The sequence below is a fragment of the Neomonachus schauinslandi genome, chromosome 5, assembly GCF_002201575.2.
Source record: "Neomonachus schauinslandi chromosome 5, ASM220157v2, whole genome shotgun sequence".
NCBI classification, from domain to species: domain Eukaryota; kingdom Metazoa; phylum Chordata; class Mammalia; order Carnivora; family Phocidae; genus Neomonachus; species Neomonachus schauinslandi.
In genome coordinates this window covers 109,975,919-109,992,309 of record NC_058407.1, presented here as the reverse complement: position 1 = coordinate 109,992,309, position 16,391 = coordinate 109,975,919, and the positions used below count along the sequence as shown (strand labels likewise).

The 16,391-nt window shown below is 44.9% G+C and overlaps 1 protein-coding gene across 1 annotated transcript in view; it reads right to left on the bottom strand.

Annotated features, from left to right (window-relative positions):
- Positions 1–1,628: 1,628 nt before the first annotated feature.
- ZNF438 (zinc finger protein 438) overlaps positions 1,629–16,391 on the bottom strand; it is a 42,626-nt gene continuing 27,863 nt past the window's right edge. The window contains exons 3-4 of the mRNA XM_021686518.1: positions 4,210–6,040; positions 1,629–2,882 (exon numbers count right to left, since the gene is read on the bottom strand). Of these exons, the coding sequence (XP_021542193.1) occupies positions 2,282–2,882; positions 4,210–6,040 (2,432 nt within the window). The 3' untranslated portion in view covers positions 1,629–2,281. The remainder of the gene's footprint in view (positions 2,883–4,209; positions 6,041–16,391) is intronic.

Genomic DNA, 16,391 nt, shown 5'->3' with positions numbered 1-16,391 from the left:
GTAGGTTGGGACTGTGCCAGTAACACGCCTGTGCCCAAGGAAGGCTTATCAATGAAGACCCACTGGCTCATCAATCTGAGCTGTCCCGAGTCACTTTAGCTGGCGGACTCTCTTTTCTTCCTGGGCCCCCCCTCCCTACTATCAGTAGGACTCCCTCTCCGTGCCATTCTTGCTGAAGAAGGGCTACTCTCCAGAAGCCTCTTATCTTAGGTGGCGTTGGGGCCATTCCCACTATGATGCGGGGGAGTGTTTCTAGAAGCTGAGAACTAGAACATTCTATTCCAAATGAACCCACACACATAGGCATCCAGTGAGGCCCCTCTGCACTGCACATCTCCTAACAAGAGTTTTCTTAAAAATGAGTGCCGACCCCACCCCAAACCGAGGGTTCAGAGCCCTGATGAGACAGGGATCCAGCCAGGCACATCAGCATGGGCCGGTCACACCTCCCTACCTGGGCTGGTGCCCCATTCCTAAGTCTCTCCTTCTTTTTAGAGGCCGTCTATACCCTTAGTGTTGTGCCCTTGCTGTAAGAATCTGTGGTTAAACACTGGCTGTAGGCGGGTGTCTCCACAACCTCGGGGACTCAGACTTTCCTTTCCGTGCTGGGTGGGTGCCCCCTGCCCCCACACCTCTTCCTCATCCACATTCCAGACCCGCTCCCGTGCTTTAGCCAACTAGCCCGTTGCTGCTTAGTACCTGAGGACCGAGGAGTCTATGGATTAGAGTTTTGATTCATGGTTTGAATTCAAGTAGGATTTTTGGTTCAGCGGTGACCTGTCCAAGGCTCCTTTTTAAGTGTCTCCAGACCAATCTTCCCCAAACAAACTAGGTGCTGCACTGAATGGTAAAGCAGTTTCATTACTAACCCAGTTCTACAAGTATCAAACAGTGAAGGATAGGATCCCTTTTAAACTGGGTAGAGCGTGATCGATCAGTAAACCACGGCAAAATATTTCAGAGGTTTCCACCCTTACTCTCCTATTCTCAAATTTATAAAATGATTTGCAAAAAGGCAAGGATTGAGTTTTCCCTTTCTGGACAATTCGAGCCAAATCATGCTTATGAAACTTGCTTTTAAAACGAGACATTAAAAACAGACGACTTAAGACTAGCTTATCAATTCCACTTCAGTTCCTCCTGCTTAGGCAACTTGCTATAGCATGGAAAAATGGGCCGCGCTCTGGACAAACAGGGCAGGCCACATGCGCAGCACCTTTGCCCAAAGGCGGAAATTCCAGTTGGATGGCTGCTCACACTCCCCTGTTCTAAGAAAATGATTTTGCAGCCAAGGATGGCCCGGAGCTCCAAATGGCAACTTTTCTGATTCAAGGTCATAGCCCAGGAGTTTAAGAGGCAATCATTTACTCTTGACTTTCAAAGTGAACCCTGGGCTTGAAAGACACAGTGGCATTGAAAGCTGATCAGCTAGCGACAACCCTGTGAAGTTCCTTGGGAGGGAGGGCGAGCCGTTCAGACACCTCGCCATCTGGACTGCACCATCTAGCGCACTTTCCAGATAGTAAATTTCCTGGCCTGAAAGACTATTTGGAAAGAACTTTTAACCAAAAAAGTGTTTTTTTATTAGCTGAAGTACTAAAAAAGTTTTGATTACTTTGATATGGAACACTACAGCTGTAAGGCTTAACCAACATCTGATCTTCAAGGCAACGTACATTTAAGAAAATAGCAAAATTACAAAAAAAAATCTAAGTCCTGGAAACATGGATTTTCAATTACAGTAGACGCGAACCTTATTAAATGTACTGCTCCATAGCCTCTCCTACTACACCAGCAAATCTGATAAATATCAACACTATACTACGCTTGAGACTGAACTGGTTTTGCCACCTGGAAACGTATCACATTTGTTGGTCTACTTAAACAGAAACCAGCTGAACAAAATGATATATGCACACACTCAGACATGCTGAAAACAGTATTTGAAGAACAGCCTCTCATTTTTTACAGATCAATCTCCAAATTTTCATCTTTCTTTTTATTCTCAAGGTCTAGGACACTAACAATTGGTATACAGAATTTTGAAATAAAACTGCATGTGGCTAGAAAAATATACATCGAGGGCATATATATATATATATATATATGTATGTATTTCATAAGAAAATAAAACTATGCACAAAATCACTTGTGCTCATTAATGCTGATCCTAACTTGTTTGACTTTTATAATTAAGCACCACCCTAGGAACACAAAGCTTTGAGAGAAAGAGAAAGCAAGCAAGCAGCACTCTCTTTAACCCCCTTCCCACCCCAGTATTTCATTGTTCAGTTTTGCCAGAAAGTCCGATCACTCCCTGGTGGGAGAGGGTGTTTAAAATCGTCCACAGCTTGGGAGGGTCCTCACAGTTGTGTTGCTGCTCCCAGTGCAGGAGGAGTTCTTCCTTCCTTGGCAGTATCTGTGTGCACAAGACGCAGTTAAAGCCTGAATGGGACCGAAGTTGGGGGGCGTGGGGGCTGGGACCCGCCCCCGCCTCGCTGGGTCCTGCCTGGGCTCCTTCAGCCTTCCTGAGGATTTCCATATCCTTCTGGGGATGAAGGCAGAGCTGCCTTTTCAGTTTGGGAAATGTGGGGAACTCCTCATCAGGGGGGCCGTGCTTGTTAAGCAACTTTCTTCTTTCAGGATGCTGTTTCCAGAAAGGAGCAGCGTGTTTCACCAGGTCCTCCTGAGCGCCTCTGCTTCCTGGTAGGATCTCCTCTTGCAGCCGGCCCTGAATTTCCTCTCCGTGGATGTAAAGTAAATGAAACTTGATTTCAGCCAAAGACTGAGCAGTGATCTGACAGCGGCCACATTTGATTTGCAACTTGACTTCATCTGCCTGGGTGAGGAGGAGGTCCTCCTCCAGGCTCGACTTGTTTGCCCTGAAAAGGGGGGGAAATAAGCCAATAGAAGATTTCACGAAAACCAGAAGCGGAGCTTTTCCTCTCGGACGCTCGCCTTCAGGGATCCAAAACACCCCCGCTGAGAAGTTCAGGGGGGCAGGGGAAATAGCACCCGGGGAAGCAGAAGCCACAGGTAACACCAGCCGTCACTCCTGCTTGAGGCCACCCAGTTCTCAAGCCCACAGCGTCCACTGAGGGAAGGGGTGTTTCCCATCCTGTCTCTCCCCCAGGGGGGCTAACTACTCTTTGGTGACCAACGAGGTGTCATCAACTCAGGAACCGGGTAGCAGCAAGTGAAGCATGGCAGGGACCCTGCTGGTTTGGCCACACTATTGCCCTTCCTCACTAACCTTGAGCACAGAAAGCAGTGTGGACATTGTACCTAAAAATCAAAATGTACCACAGGAGACTATGAAGAAGGGGTGGTTTCTTGAGGGAGGCCGCTATATGAGTTAATGAAAGGCATAGATGTCTGCAAGTGGACAGGAATGCCCGAAGAAAAGCAGAGAAACTAGAAAAACCGGGAAGAAAGAGGACAGGTGACCCTGACTTCAACGAATGTGACAGAGGAAGATACAACTGGATAAAGTATCTGGAACAATTAGGACAATTAAGAATGATGAGGGGCAGAGCGTCTAAAGTTAGACAATGTTGAATTTTCCTGGTGCGAATGAGAACGGATTTCAGGGAAACTCCCCCTGTCATCCGGTGGAAAGCGGGCAAACCGAGGGGCACTCCCTTGCGTACCCACGGCTCGCAGACTGCTGGTTCCTAACACCCGAAGCCAGGACCCGCACAGGGGAGCAGTGACCCGGGAAACGTTAATCCGGCCTGACAGGAAGAACTGGGCAAATGTAAAGGGTTGGGTCCGGGCACCTGAGGGTGTAGTCAGTGTGGGGCATGCAGAGTCCCCACCATGGGTCAGACTGTATTCTGGGGCAAAGGATGGTGTTTAGATATAAATTCTGTGGCCAAAAGTTTGGGGACAGTTACTTTGTAGAGAGCACCGGGAACTATGTGCAGCACTTTACTGCTTCTTATCTCAGATGCCAAAATCCTCCCTCACTCTGTTGTCCCCAGCAGACCTGGAACCTGCCTTACAGGGGTGAGAGTAATGAAACACCGTCACTGCTCGGAAACCCAAGAGAAATGAGATGACTCTAGAGAACGAGGAAGAGGCAGCTACCTTAGGAAATCTTCACTTGAGGGATGTTTCTACACAGTCATCTTTCTGAATATGACACCTCGCCCTGTTCTCCAAATCCCAAGCGCCTTCCTGCCGGGCCTCCGTCCCATGAGCACTCACCTCTCCACGGATCCCTCCGGCCCTCGTGCACTCAGGCCCCTGTTCTTCGGCACGTCCCCCGGTGGCCGTTCCCCAGGGGAGGGCTCGGTGCTGATGACGACCCGGTGCACTTCTTTTAGATGGCCGAAGTAGACTCTGACGTGGCCGAACACCTTGGCGCAAAACTCGCAGCACACGAGTTTCCTGAGACGGTTCTCACCGTGCTGGAGTTTCATGTGCGTGCTCAGGCTGCCAGGCCGCACGTATGCCTTGCGACAGATCCGACAGCTGTACGGCCGTCTGTCCGTGTGTGTATTCATGTGGTCTCGGAGATGCTGTTTGAATTGGAAGTGATGGTTGCAGACGTGGCACCGGTGCCAAGGCTTCTTGACGCCCGGGAAGCCATTCCGCAGCGCGGAGCTGGGCTTCGCAGAGGCGCCGCCATCCTGCCTCCAGCCCAGATACTTAGGAGCGAGTGAATCATCGAACAGAACGTCCTGTGCCAGGCCGCCGGGCGTGTGGGGCTGGAACACACCTGCTGGAGAAGCCACGGGAGCCAGAGTGGGCACCACGATCACAGGCTTGGGCATAATGCTGCGGTATTTCTTCAGAGCCCCGGGTTTTTGGTCTCTGGATTCTTGGGGATCGGTTTTCACTCTTTCTTTACTCTCTTTACACTTGTTAATGATACACTTCCTCCTTTTCCCCTGAAATGCCAACATTTCCTCCGGTACCTTTCGTTTTCGTACTCTTCTCTTTGCCACCCCGCTGTTCAGTTTTGCTTTGTGGCTGAGATCCAGCCTGGTGGCGGGACAAAAAGCACTCTCGCAGGGACTCTGCTTTGACGACTGTGGTGCAGGTGTCTTGCCAACCATTTTGGTGGCTGCCTGAAAGCCTTCCGTGATGGAGAAGGTCTGATCACAGACGGCCCTGAGCCCAGGCAGAGAACCATCTGTGGTGGTAACCCCCGAGGGACTCTTGCACACCTCCGCTGTTCTCATTCTAGCGTACGGGAGGATTGGCAGTTTACCTCTGGGGACTGGAGAGATGAGCTGAACTGTGTTGCCAAAAACAGCTGGTGATAAAATGGTCATGGCTTTTGCAAGATCGACTTGTTCTTTCAGTTTTCCACCGGCAACGGAAGAAGGCTTACTGCAGGTTTTCCTGGTCGCCAAGTTCGCTTTCCCCGAAGTCCTTGCGAGGTCCTGCTTGGCAGAGGGCTCCTCTGGTGTGGATGGTGTCGGGGCGGCAGGAGGGCTCTGATCTCCACGGTCACTGGCCACTGGAGGTGGAGAGTCTCCGGGGCCACCTTGGTTGGCTGGTGGCGCTGAGCTGACGTCGGCTGGGGCTTGGGCTCGTGATGGCGCCTGCTCCAAGGGGCCGGCTTTGTGCGGGGCTTCGGTATGGTCAGGTGGGGTGGGGGACGTTTGGGTTTGGGCAGGAGGTATGCCACCGCCACTCTCAGAGGAACTCCGAATGGGTTTCTTTCTTGATCCTTTGTTATTTCTCGGGGGTTGGTATCGGGGAATAGGCAGTTTAAGGTTTTCAGGCAGCGGCAGTCTGGGCTTCTGGATTGGCTGAGCTGAGGTTACGTGTGGCAAGGCGACGAGAGAAAACGTCCCCTCCTGTCCAGCAACCTGCATCAGAGCATAATTTTGGGCGGGCACCCCCAGGGGCTTGGTGTTGCTGGAGGGTCCTGGATTCACCTGCTCGGAGAGTGACGGGGAATGGCAGGATAGCAGTCTGGACGTTAGGACTTTGGGCACGATTTTTGGCGCAATGGTCCTAAACTGACTCTTACTCTGCAAACCTTTCCCACTCTGAATCTTTCCAGAAGGGATGTGTGATTCGCCTGCAATGACAATACAATATAAAAAGTCACTCTTGTGTTGCTGTCCTACTGTGGAGAGTTTACTCACCTGCAGTGCACTCCCAGGCCCACCCTGGCCCTTCTGGGCGAAATCCTGTGTTCCTCAAGAGCCAGCCTTAAAGTCTACTCCTGTCCACCTTCCCAGGGGCTGATTAGTCTCCGCTATGGTTCCAAGGCCCCCAGGATAACACTGACCATTTTCTGTAATAATTTATCTGTTTGTGAGTCCCCACCACTCAACACAGAGCTTCTCGAGAGCTGGCCTCTGTCTTTCCCAAACTGTTTTCCACAAGTTCACCTTCTCCATGTACCTAGTTCCAATTCCTGATCTCCTTTCCTGACCTCCCACGCTGCAAAGACTCTCCTCTGGTATGTTCTGCTGTGTATTTCACTTATTTTAGGGACACGTCTTGTTTTCCCGATTAAGCTGTGAGTAGGGGAAAGCCTATATTTAATCCATATCCATATGTCCCACTGTATCTTCAGTATGAAACAAGCGTTTCTTGTATCAAGCTCATTTCTCTCTCACTTTCAGGACACACCATTTGACCCACGAGCAGTGGGTTGTTTTGCACAGTGGAGGAAGGAATTCCAGACTGAATGCTAGCTTTGTTGCTATTTCCCACGTGACTTGTGAATTTCTTCTCACACCTTTCAAACTGTTTATGTGTGCTTTTGCAATTAAATCACAGCATTAAAAAGGCTGATGTGACACCTTAAAAAAATGCTGAAGAAAAACAATATGATACAAAATGATAAGATACGGAGACAACATAAAAAATGCATGAATCACATAAAAAGCACCTGCTGGGACACTAATAGGAATAATTTTAACTGATAACAGTAATACTTCCTACTCCTGGGATGTATTAGGTTAACGAAAGAGCAATTACAACTACTCTAAGAGAATAACTAAGGCAACATTTCAATGCACCACTTCTAAGAACTGAATCATCTTTTTTATTCCCCCGAGACCTCAAGGTCATCAGGCCTGGCTGTGGAAGAGCTCCCCTTTTCTAAGTGCCTCATTTTAGTCAAACTTCATTCCCACTCCCACTTACGAGGTACCCACGCCACTCTAGGGATTGGCTATGACAGTCCCACATCCCCTTTCTAAAACCTTCGGGGCCAGATGTATTTTGCGATTTATACTTTAAATTTTAGAAAAGTAATAAGATGCATAAACCACCTGTTATGGAAACATCCAGCAGGGTCTGCAGAGCACCCAAATTAAACCTCTTACCACTTCTGTAGTAAAACAGATGAGTATTCGCAAAACAGTGGGACAAAGGAAGATTTTTTAAAATTGTCTCACTTGGTTCAGGTTTTGCCTCTGAATGAGTTTTGGTATCCAACTTTTGATAAGATTTTCTGTTTTCTGAGCTTTTGAGATTTCGGAGTTGTGGATAAAGGACCGAAGGGCTGCTCGGGGGATACCAAGGACACAAAGATGAATGGCACAATTTCTGCCTTTGGAAGCTGACAATTAAAATATTTTTTAAATCAGCCTAGATTTTAATGTCTACAGTTATCAAACCTAACAATTTTAACAGAAAGCTGTTTCTTTTGGCAAAAATGACACTCCTCACGTAAATAAGTAGGACAGTAGGAATAAGGGTGAAATGTATACTGACCAACTTGTTTCAGAAAGTAATCACTCTTTGGTGACGAAGAAGTATGTTAAAAACACATTTCACGTGGCAGCTTGCATTAGAATAAGAAGAGAAAAGATGAGGACAATGTTCTGGAAAAACTCAGGCTGGGATAATTGTGTGATCTGTTGGGATCCTTTTTAGCTTTGTTTCCATGAAGTTCATGTGTAAATAAACAGGCCAATCACCTCACAACAGTCTCCCAAATGGGTCTGCCACATTGGCTTCTTCTTCCTACATACTTTGATTTATTTTCTGGTTCTATATTTATGGCTTTTAAATTTAAATGTCTTTCATTTTATGCCTTATCTTCTCATTTTGTGAAAGAAGTACTGAAGTAAGTTGTAAAGAAATATGTTAAATCAGGATTGAGTTTACAAAAAGCTTAATGTTATTGAGAGCTCTTGGTTGCTTAAAGACAAGGCTTATTAAATAATTACATTAGTGATAATAATGGTCTTGGCATCTATACAACAAATTGATGAGGGAGGAAGAGGAGAGAAAACATGGGGTCCTTTAGATCCACTTCATACTCCTAACTAAGCACAGAAGAACTGGAAGAAAGGCTGCTTTGTCCCTCATCGGTCATAAATCCTCTTCAATAACATGTGACAATACTACATCACAGAACAAGACACATTACCTCACTCATTTGCTCAAAACTGTCCAATGGCTCTTTATCTCAGAGCTGGAGCCAAAGTCCTTGCAATGGTGTGAAAGGCCTCATGCTATGCGGCTCCTGGGAACCTCTCTGACCGACTTCCTCCGTTGGCTACCCTCCAGTCACGGTGGCCTCTTTGCTCTTCCTTCCAGGTGCCACACACCTGCTTCCTTAGCCTCTGCACTTGCTGTGCTCACTGCCAGGACGCACCTCCTTCCTCCTGATAAATCCCCGGTACTTGCTGCAGCGTTTCCTTCAAGTCTGGTCAAATGGCTTCTTCCCAAGGAGCTCTTCTCTGACCACCTGAATTGAAACTACCCCCATTCTGAACTCCCTACCCCCTTTCCTATTGTAATTTTCTCTAGCACATTGGCTCCATCTCCCAGATTACATTATGGGCCACTGCCTTCCCTCACTGAAGTGGATCTCTTGAGGGCAGAGTCTGTCTCCAGGGTCTAGAAGAGTGTTGGGCATGTGGCAGAAATGTCATAATTATAATTATAATTACTTGTTGAAGTCGTAAGTGGTAATTAAGTGATTCATGGCTGAAATAAAGAATTTACAGATTCAGCTTAGAAAACCGTCTTAAAAAAAAAAAAGGGAAGGGGGCCACAGTTTAAAAGCAAACTTTAACTTTTCCAGGTTTTTAAAATTAAAAAAGGAGAGGATCTATGTCCAGAAAAAAATTTTTTTTTCAATTTAATTTCACTGCCAGAATAAGAAACTGGGTTAGCATCATGATAAAACCCTTTAATATAAAGGGGATCGGTGAGGCCCGCTGACTAACCATCTGAGGGAGTAAGAGAGAACAGTAAATTATGCTGCTCGGGAACAAGATAACACAGAGCAACAAGCAAGCTCTGAAGAAGAAACTGCTTTTGAAAAAACAGACATCCACAGAGGGGCAAAGTGGGGAATGAAGAGAGAAGAAACAACTGGAAATGGAAAAACTGAACCTGAGAGGCAGAGAATGGTGATGTCAACATGAAGAAGACCAGAAATAACAAAGACCAGAAGGTACAGCTGAAGCAACAACCCGTGGTCAAGGTCACTTCAAAGCCTCTGAAGATTTAAGTTGGGAAGGGGCTTCCTATTTTTTATGACCAAGTGTAAGAAAGCAACCTTCTGACAGTGAAGGTTTCCAGAAATGAAACTAGATATACTTTAGAGAGCCATCCAAAAGGGAGCAAGCTAATTATGATGCATTTAAAGTTAATGTGCTTTGATTGATCTTCAAAAGTTTTTACATTACAGTGGAAATAAAATCACACAGGAAGAACACCGTCATTCAAAGGAAAAGGAGGCCACTGTGATCTGGGAACAGAGGGAAGCTTTTGGCTCTGGCTGGGGTACGTGGCTGCCCCAGCGCGGGAGAACACTGAGCGGTGAGCAGCCCGGGCAGCCTGCAGCGACAGTTCAAGGTACCATGTATGATGTCTGCCAGACGGAGTCAACTCTCAAGTTTGCTGCAATTCAAAGAAGTGGATCTGGGGGTAGAACCATTGATAAGTTGTCTTCGTAATCAACAATTACAGGGTAATCACAAGAAATCTGTGGGGTGAAAGATAGGGCCTTACTGGATAAATGTAACCTTGTCATGCTGGCCTGGATCTATCAGGAAGTATGGACAAGGGTGAGGGTGTCCGGGAAGGTGGTGTTGGCATCCCTCTTCCCAGAACGATTAATGATGGAGCGACACGGAATGGGGTGATGCATTAGAAGAAATGTAAGGCAGGACAAGGTCCCCAAAGAGAAGAAAAGTTACCCCTAGGAATTACTTAAATATGTCCAGCAACAGGGACATCATAAAATAACCATCCAACCATCCAATGTAATGCTATGCAACAGTAAGATAGAAAGGTGAGCTAGACCGATCTGGAATATTCTCCAAGACGTGAGATGTATAGTGTGCTATCACATGGATTAAAAAAAAATAGTGAGGTACACACACACAAATATATTTCTGCTATGCACAGAATATCTCTGAAGGGAAGCAAAAGAAACTGGCCTCGATGGTGGCCTTTGGGTTGGGGGGCATGGGAAACGAAGCGGTCAGGATGGGACATATGCTTCTCTTCCACTGAACACTCCCTGTGCCCGGCACACAGGAGGTGCTCACCAATATCTGTTGGATGAATGCAAGGAAAATGAGGTTTCCCTTCTGAATGTGTTTTTAAAACGGGTACCTTTGGGGATAAGTCACGGTGGGTAGGTATGTGTCTGCATAAATGAGTGTGTCTAGATTACATACAGACTGTCTGTTTTCTGTTTTCCTTGTCTTAAAAGAACAAGAATTGCTAACAATGAGGGAAGTAATCTGATAATTTGACAGGCCGTGCATAACTGTCCTCCAAAGTTAAACACTGGGAGACAATGGGAGTCCTGAGAATTGTTCCCGCAAACCCTGGGTTCTTTAGGATAAAACGAGGCAATTTGCAATAAAGGTCAGTTATGCTAGAATAACTACAGGGTTTTGTTTGTTTGTTTGTTTTTTAAGTAGTTTGAACAATAGGAGTCCGTAGAGAAGCTGAAAATGCCGTAAACTTTTTAAAACTCTAAAACATGAGGACGGCGTGACTGTAGGAAGTCTTTCTTGGCAATGCAGCCACAACAGTGGTTTGCTTCACACGCATTTACAAGGTCTCCCCAGATGGTGTGATCTAAAAACCCTCCCCTGTCACCTACTGAATTATAGATCTCAAAGAACTGTGCACTAAATAATGAGAAGTAGAAATTTCCAGTGACATTCATAATTTCTGGAAATCCTGCAAAATTTCCCATAACACAGTTAAAGAGACTCACAGGACTCTCAGGCACTAAACATGGACTTTTATTAACTGAAAACATAAAAGGCTCACTCAGTAAAATTAATTTTGTGCAATTATACAACGTGAAACTTAATATTAGGATTTTAAATATGGGCTGTTTTTACTACGTTAAGCGTATTAAAAATAACTATTTTGCAAAGTGACATTTACAGTTGGTGAAAAGTTGCTGGAACTATGGATTAAAGGAAAACATGGAGGTCTGGAGTCCTTATTATGGGCTGGGATCTGTGCTAGGTCTTTTCATTGAGCCCTCACACAAATATTGCAAGTAACTTATTGTCCCCTTTTCACAGATTAAGAAAAATGAGACTTGAGGAAGTTAAGTAATTGCCAAAGTCCACGCCACGCAGATCTGTCCCACTCTGATTTGAAGCAGTGACCTTCCCCTCCTTCATTCTCCCCACAAAGGGGCTACATTATAAACAAAGTTGTCCTAATTAACTACAAGATATAATGCTATCTCTGAATTTTAAGGAGAGGAAAAAAAAGGGAAACTTGAAATAGAAATGGCCTGTCATACCCCAAAACTTTGGTTACCATTAAATAAGACTTTCTGAAAGCCCACTCATTAAAGAGAATTCATGAAAAATTAATAGTCATTTGAAGGTTAAAGCAGATTTTTTAAAGTTGAACTTGCCCTTAACTATCCACAGGACTCTGACAAGTCCAATAAAGTTGCCAGATCCTACTTGTTTGGAGAAGGTACAATGTGTGTCTCCTCCTCCAACACCACCAAAGGACCGGTCTGATGGGCGTCGGTTGCAGGCAGAGACAGCAGAGGGAAGAATGAGGGCTTGATGGTACTAAGTGCCAACATGAGAGCCAGCTTGATCACAGTCTCACAACAAGGCCTAGACAATACTAAGTAAGAGACAAGCACAAGGGCGGGTGATTCTGTAGATGGCTATAATCATCAACTCCCTCATTTCCCCTGGCAGAACCAAGGCCTGCTCTGTGGCTTGAGTGAAGTTGGTCCCCCTCATCCCTTCGTTGGTTTGGGCACAGTTCCATTACCCCATCTGTTTGGGACCCCCAGGCCTTCTGCTGAGCATGGAGTAGGGAGCAGGCAGAGAGACGAGAGGTCCAGCTCTTGAAACGGGCTCCCCAGACCTAGGCTCAGAACACAAGTGCTGCCAGAGTCTTAGCCACAAAAGAGCCAAAACTTTCAGATGTTGTTTAGGTTTTAATTTTATTAAACTGAAAAACCCTATTTTTAATTTTATTTGCTGGCATCCCTGTTCTCCCTTTCCCTTGGCTTTCAAATGATAAATTCCAGCTGGGGTTCAAACTGTTTCCCAAGATGGTCTCTGGTTAAAACAAATATGGTAAAACCCTGGAGAAGTATGAGATAAAAGAAACAGCTCATAACACAAGGGAGCTCAACTTAATTTTGTTGAAAAACCTATAAACACATTGAGCCATTGCCTACCCTCTCCCCAAGGCACCGCCCAGCCTCTGCAGCAACAGAATCAACAGGAATTTCTTCGGCACTGACTACAGACTACACTGTAGAATGTGCTGGCAAAAGGCACAGAGTTGTTTTGTGTCTAAGGACTCAGGATGCCAAATATCATTTCTAGTCCACTTATGTGGAGCACTAAGAGTCCTAGAGTCAGTACATCTAGGACCCGGATTTCAGGCAATCTGATACCATACAAAGGAAATAGGTACTTCCCCAATCAGGTATCTTGTATCCAGAGTCCAGTTTTGTTTGTTCTGCTTGCACACTTCCTGCTCTGCAGAGCCACACTCTCTGCTAACGCCTTCTCCTCCCCCCTACCCCGTAATAACACCCCCAGTGACAGCCAGGCACCCTCCCTGCAGCACAGGCCTGTGAGAGCTGTCCTGCCAGACCGTGAATTTATTGCCTCACTTAGCAAGAAAAGCAATGCTTGCTTTCTGAGCACCGGAGTTTCTTTACTTCCTATCACTTATCAAATACTTTACATGCACTGTGTCATTGAATCGCCGCAAAAACCTGAGTTAGAAATTTCTGTTCAGGGGCTCCTGGGTGGTGCAGTTGGTTAAGCATCTGACTCTTGACTTCAGCTCAGGTCCTGATCTGCTTGGATATTCTCTCCCTCTGCCCTTTTCCCTGCTTGTGCGCACGTGTGTGCTTTCATTCGCTCTTCAATCATTCAATCAATCAATCAATCTTAAAAAAAAAATTACTGCTAAGTACTTTTTATAGATCAAGATTTCGAAGCTGGTTCAGTAACGGTGCTGGAACTCAAACCCTGGCCCAGTGGACATGCTGACTGAGCTATTACACATGGTGATGGCCTCTATCGTGGTCACCAGTGAAAACATGGGGTTTGGGGTTCAGACAGATGTGGTTTCAGCTCCTGGCTCTGTCTTGTGGCTTGGGAAAGTCACTCTCTGAGCCTAACTGTCCTCATTTATGAAATGGGCATAAGAGTATCTTGCTGCAAAGGTCACGGTCAGGATTAAATGAAAAAAGTACCCACGAAGGTGCCAGGATAGTGCCTACCACAGTTAGATGCTCAGCAGACATTAGTCTTTCACTTTCTCTTGACAAGAAGTATACGAAGTTCCTGACAGTTATTTCTGGTGGGAAGACCAAAAAATGCATAAATCTTGAATGCTAATCATATGGAAATAGTACTGAATCCTTGAACTTATGTTTCTTTTTTGAAAGGTAAATAAAGGAAAGAGGGAAGGAATGGCTATTATTTGTGAATAATGGTCCCAATAAAACTGTAAAGCATTTTTTCTTTCACGCTGCTCTTGGCTCTCCAGCCACCTCTTTGGCAGCTCGACCTTCCCCACATCTCATCTATCCTATCACCCCCTCTTCCTCCCTGCCCCCAAATTTTCCATCCCAGTTGACAAAGTGCTAATCAGATGAACAACTGTAGTGAATGGGAGTTAACACATGTGCATTTTAAAGAGCTGTTTTACCGGGACACTCTTCCCTGCTTTTGTTTATATTGAGTATAGATGCTAATTGTTGTTCTCAACCCTGGCCAGGAAGAAAGCCACTCCCCTAGTAGTAGACCTTTCAGGGGTGGGGCTGATGAGCCCAGGTCTCAGTGGCCCTGGGAGGGAAAGGGCCTAGAGCAGAACTAGGGATGCTGGGCCCAGCCCTGCAGGACCCTGAGAGCAATAGCCATGTGATTTTGCATTTCAGGAGAGAAAATATCCTCTCACAGAGGATAGGGACAGGTCAACTGCAGTTTTGAAAGCACTTTCTTGAAGATTTCAGTGTTTTGGTGACGGAATCATTAAGAAAAAAGTTTAAGACAGCTTAAGAAAAGATAGAAAGAAAAGGTGGGCACCGAAAGAGGAGCCCATAAAATTGAATAAATTAGACATGTAAATATATCAGGAAGCAAGAGGAAACAAGCATTCTTTATGGAAGAGTTTAAAAGCCAATTACCTAAAACGTTAATGGCACTAAAAGGAAAACTAATACAACAGGGTTTGTTAAGTTCAAGTAACTAATTATTCTTTTTGGACCGCACAATTCATGTCCCAAATGAAAAGAAAATGTAAAAAGCTTTATCATTTAAAATACATTTTAATAATCCTCCATTTCAATGAATTTCTCCTTCATTTTAATTATCAGTCCTTATTTCTGGGAGGAATTTTTGATTTCAAGTGCTTCCGATGAAAAGCAGTTGAGAACTATATGAAATCTTTTAATTTTTAATACATTTAGAAAGATAAAGTTATTAATCTTTTTGGCCAAAAAAAATTATAACATACACAAGATTTTATTCATTATTACAAAACAGTCAATTTTGTATCTTCACCCAAATCTAAGAATGACTAGGTAGCATGAAAATGTAACTAAAAGCTTATGATCTATGGGGGACACAAAGCAAGACAAATAGAAACTTCTGAAATGCTTTCTTAATCCCATTCTCCCATTCTTCTTATTTTTTCTTTTTAAGAATTTATTTATTTATTTGACAGAGAGAGAGAGTGAGAGAACACAAGCGGGGGAACAGCAGAGGGAGAGGGAGAAGCAGGTTCCCGCTGGGCAGGGAGCCCAATGCAGGGCTCGATCCCAGAACCCTGGGATCATGACCTGAGCTGAAGGCAGTCACTTAACCAACTGAGCCACCCAGGCGCTCCATCTCCCATTCTTCTTCTTATTGTTAACATTAACTGGAATTATTAAGATTCAGTTGGGTCACATAGTTGAAATTCAGAAGACCTTGATAACAACTTCTTCCAGGTAAAGACATTTGATGTTTTACCCCTAGTAGCAAACATCTGTGCACACTGTCTTTCCAGGAGAATCTGGCATTTTCTGAGTCAGTTGGTTTTTCAACACAATGGATGGGCAAGGAAACATCTGCAGAAGAGCTTTCGTAAGCCGCACGGATATCTCATGGCGAGAACTCTTCACCAACAAATTAAAAACGGGCCCCTTCTTTTTAATCTTATATTTTAATATCAGTTGGAAAGGTTAAGTATCTGGGATGAGTAACAAGATGACAGTTGGTGAAGAAAACCTTTTCCTTAGTGGGATAAACAGAAAGATAAGGTTTCAACATGAGAATGTGCAGTCAGTTGGAACAATTAAACCAGGACACATGCAGAAGGCTCTTTGGTCAAAATACCATGATTATGAAACCAAAGCAGAAGAGATCACAGTATGGTTAAAAGCAAGGGACTGGAATCACAAAGATAGTTTTATACTGTGATTTCAAGGGTAGATTTACTTTATAGAATGGGCATTTTTAAGGAGCATGCAAACTGTAACCATTCCACTGCTTTATAGTACACTTTTACATATGTTTTGTTTTCACTTCTGATTTATCTTCAACTCACAGTGATTTATAACCCTTTTTGCTGCAAGTTTTTCTCTACCTCAGCTTTTATGTCAAATAGTTCATGATTTGTAAATGCAAATGCACAGGACTGTGTATTCCTTTGTCATGTGGATTATTATTCCCTAAAACTCCTGCTTGGTAAGTCTTGACTGTTAATTATTTCTTAGTGAAGACACACCTTGATTAATATAGAGAGACCACCTAGAATACGGTCACACTGAAAAAAATAGAGAAAGACAATAAAGCAGCAGGTGCCCACTGGTACTGAGGTAACTGCATGAGCGGTGGTTACCTTTGTGAAACGGACCAGATTGGTTGTGTAGGAGTTAACCGACAAATACAGACTCTGAGATGCAGCTGAGGTAATCAGATGCCGACCTGAGCTAC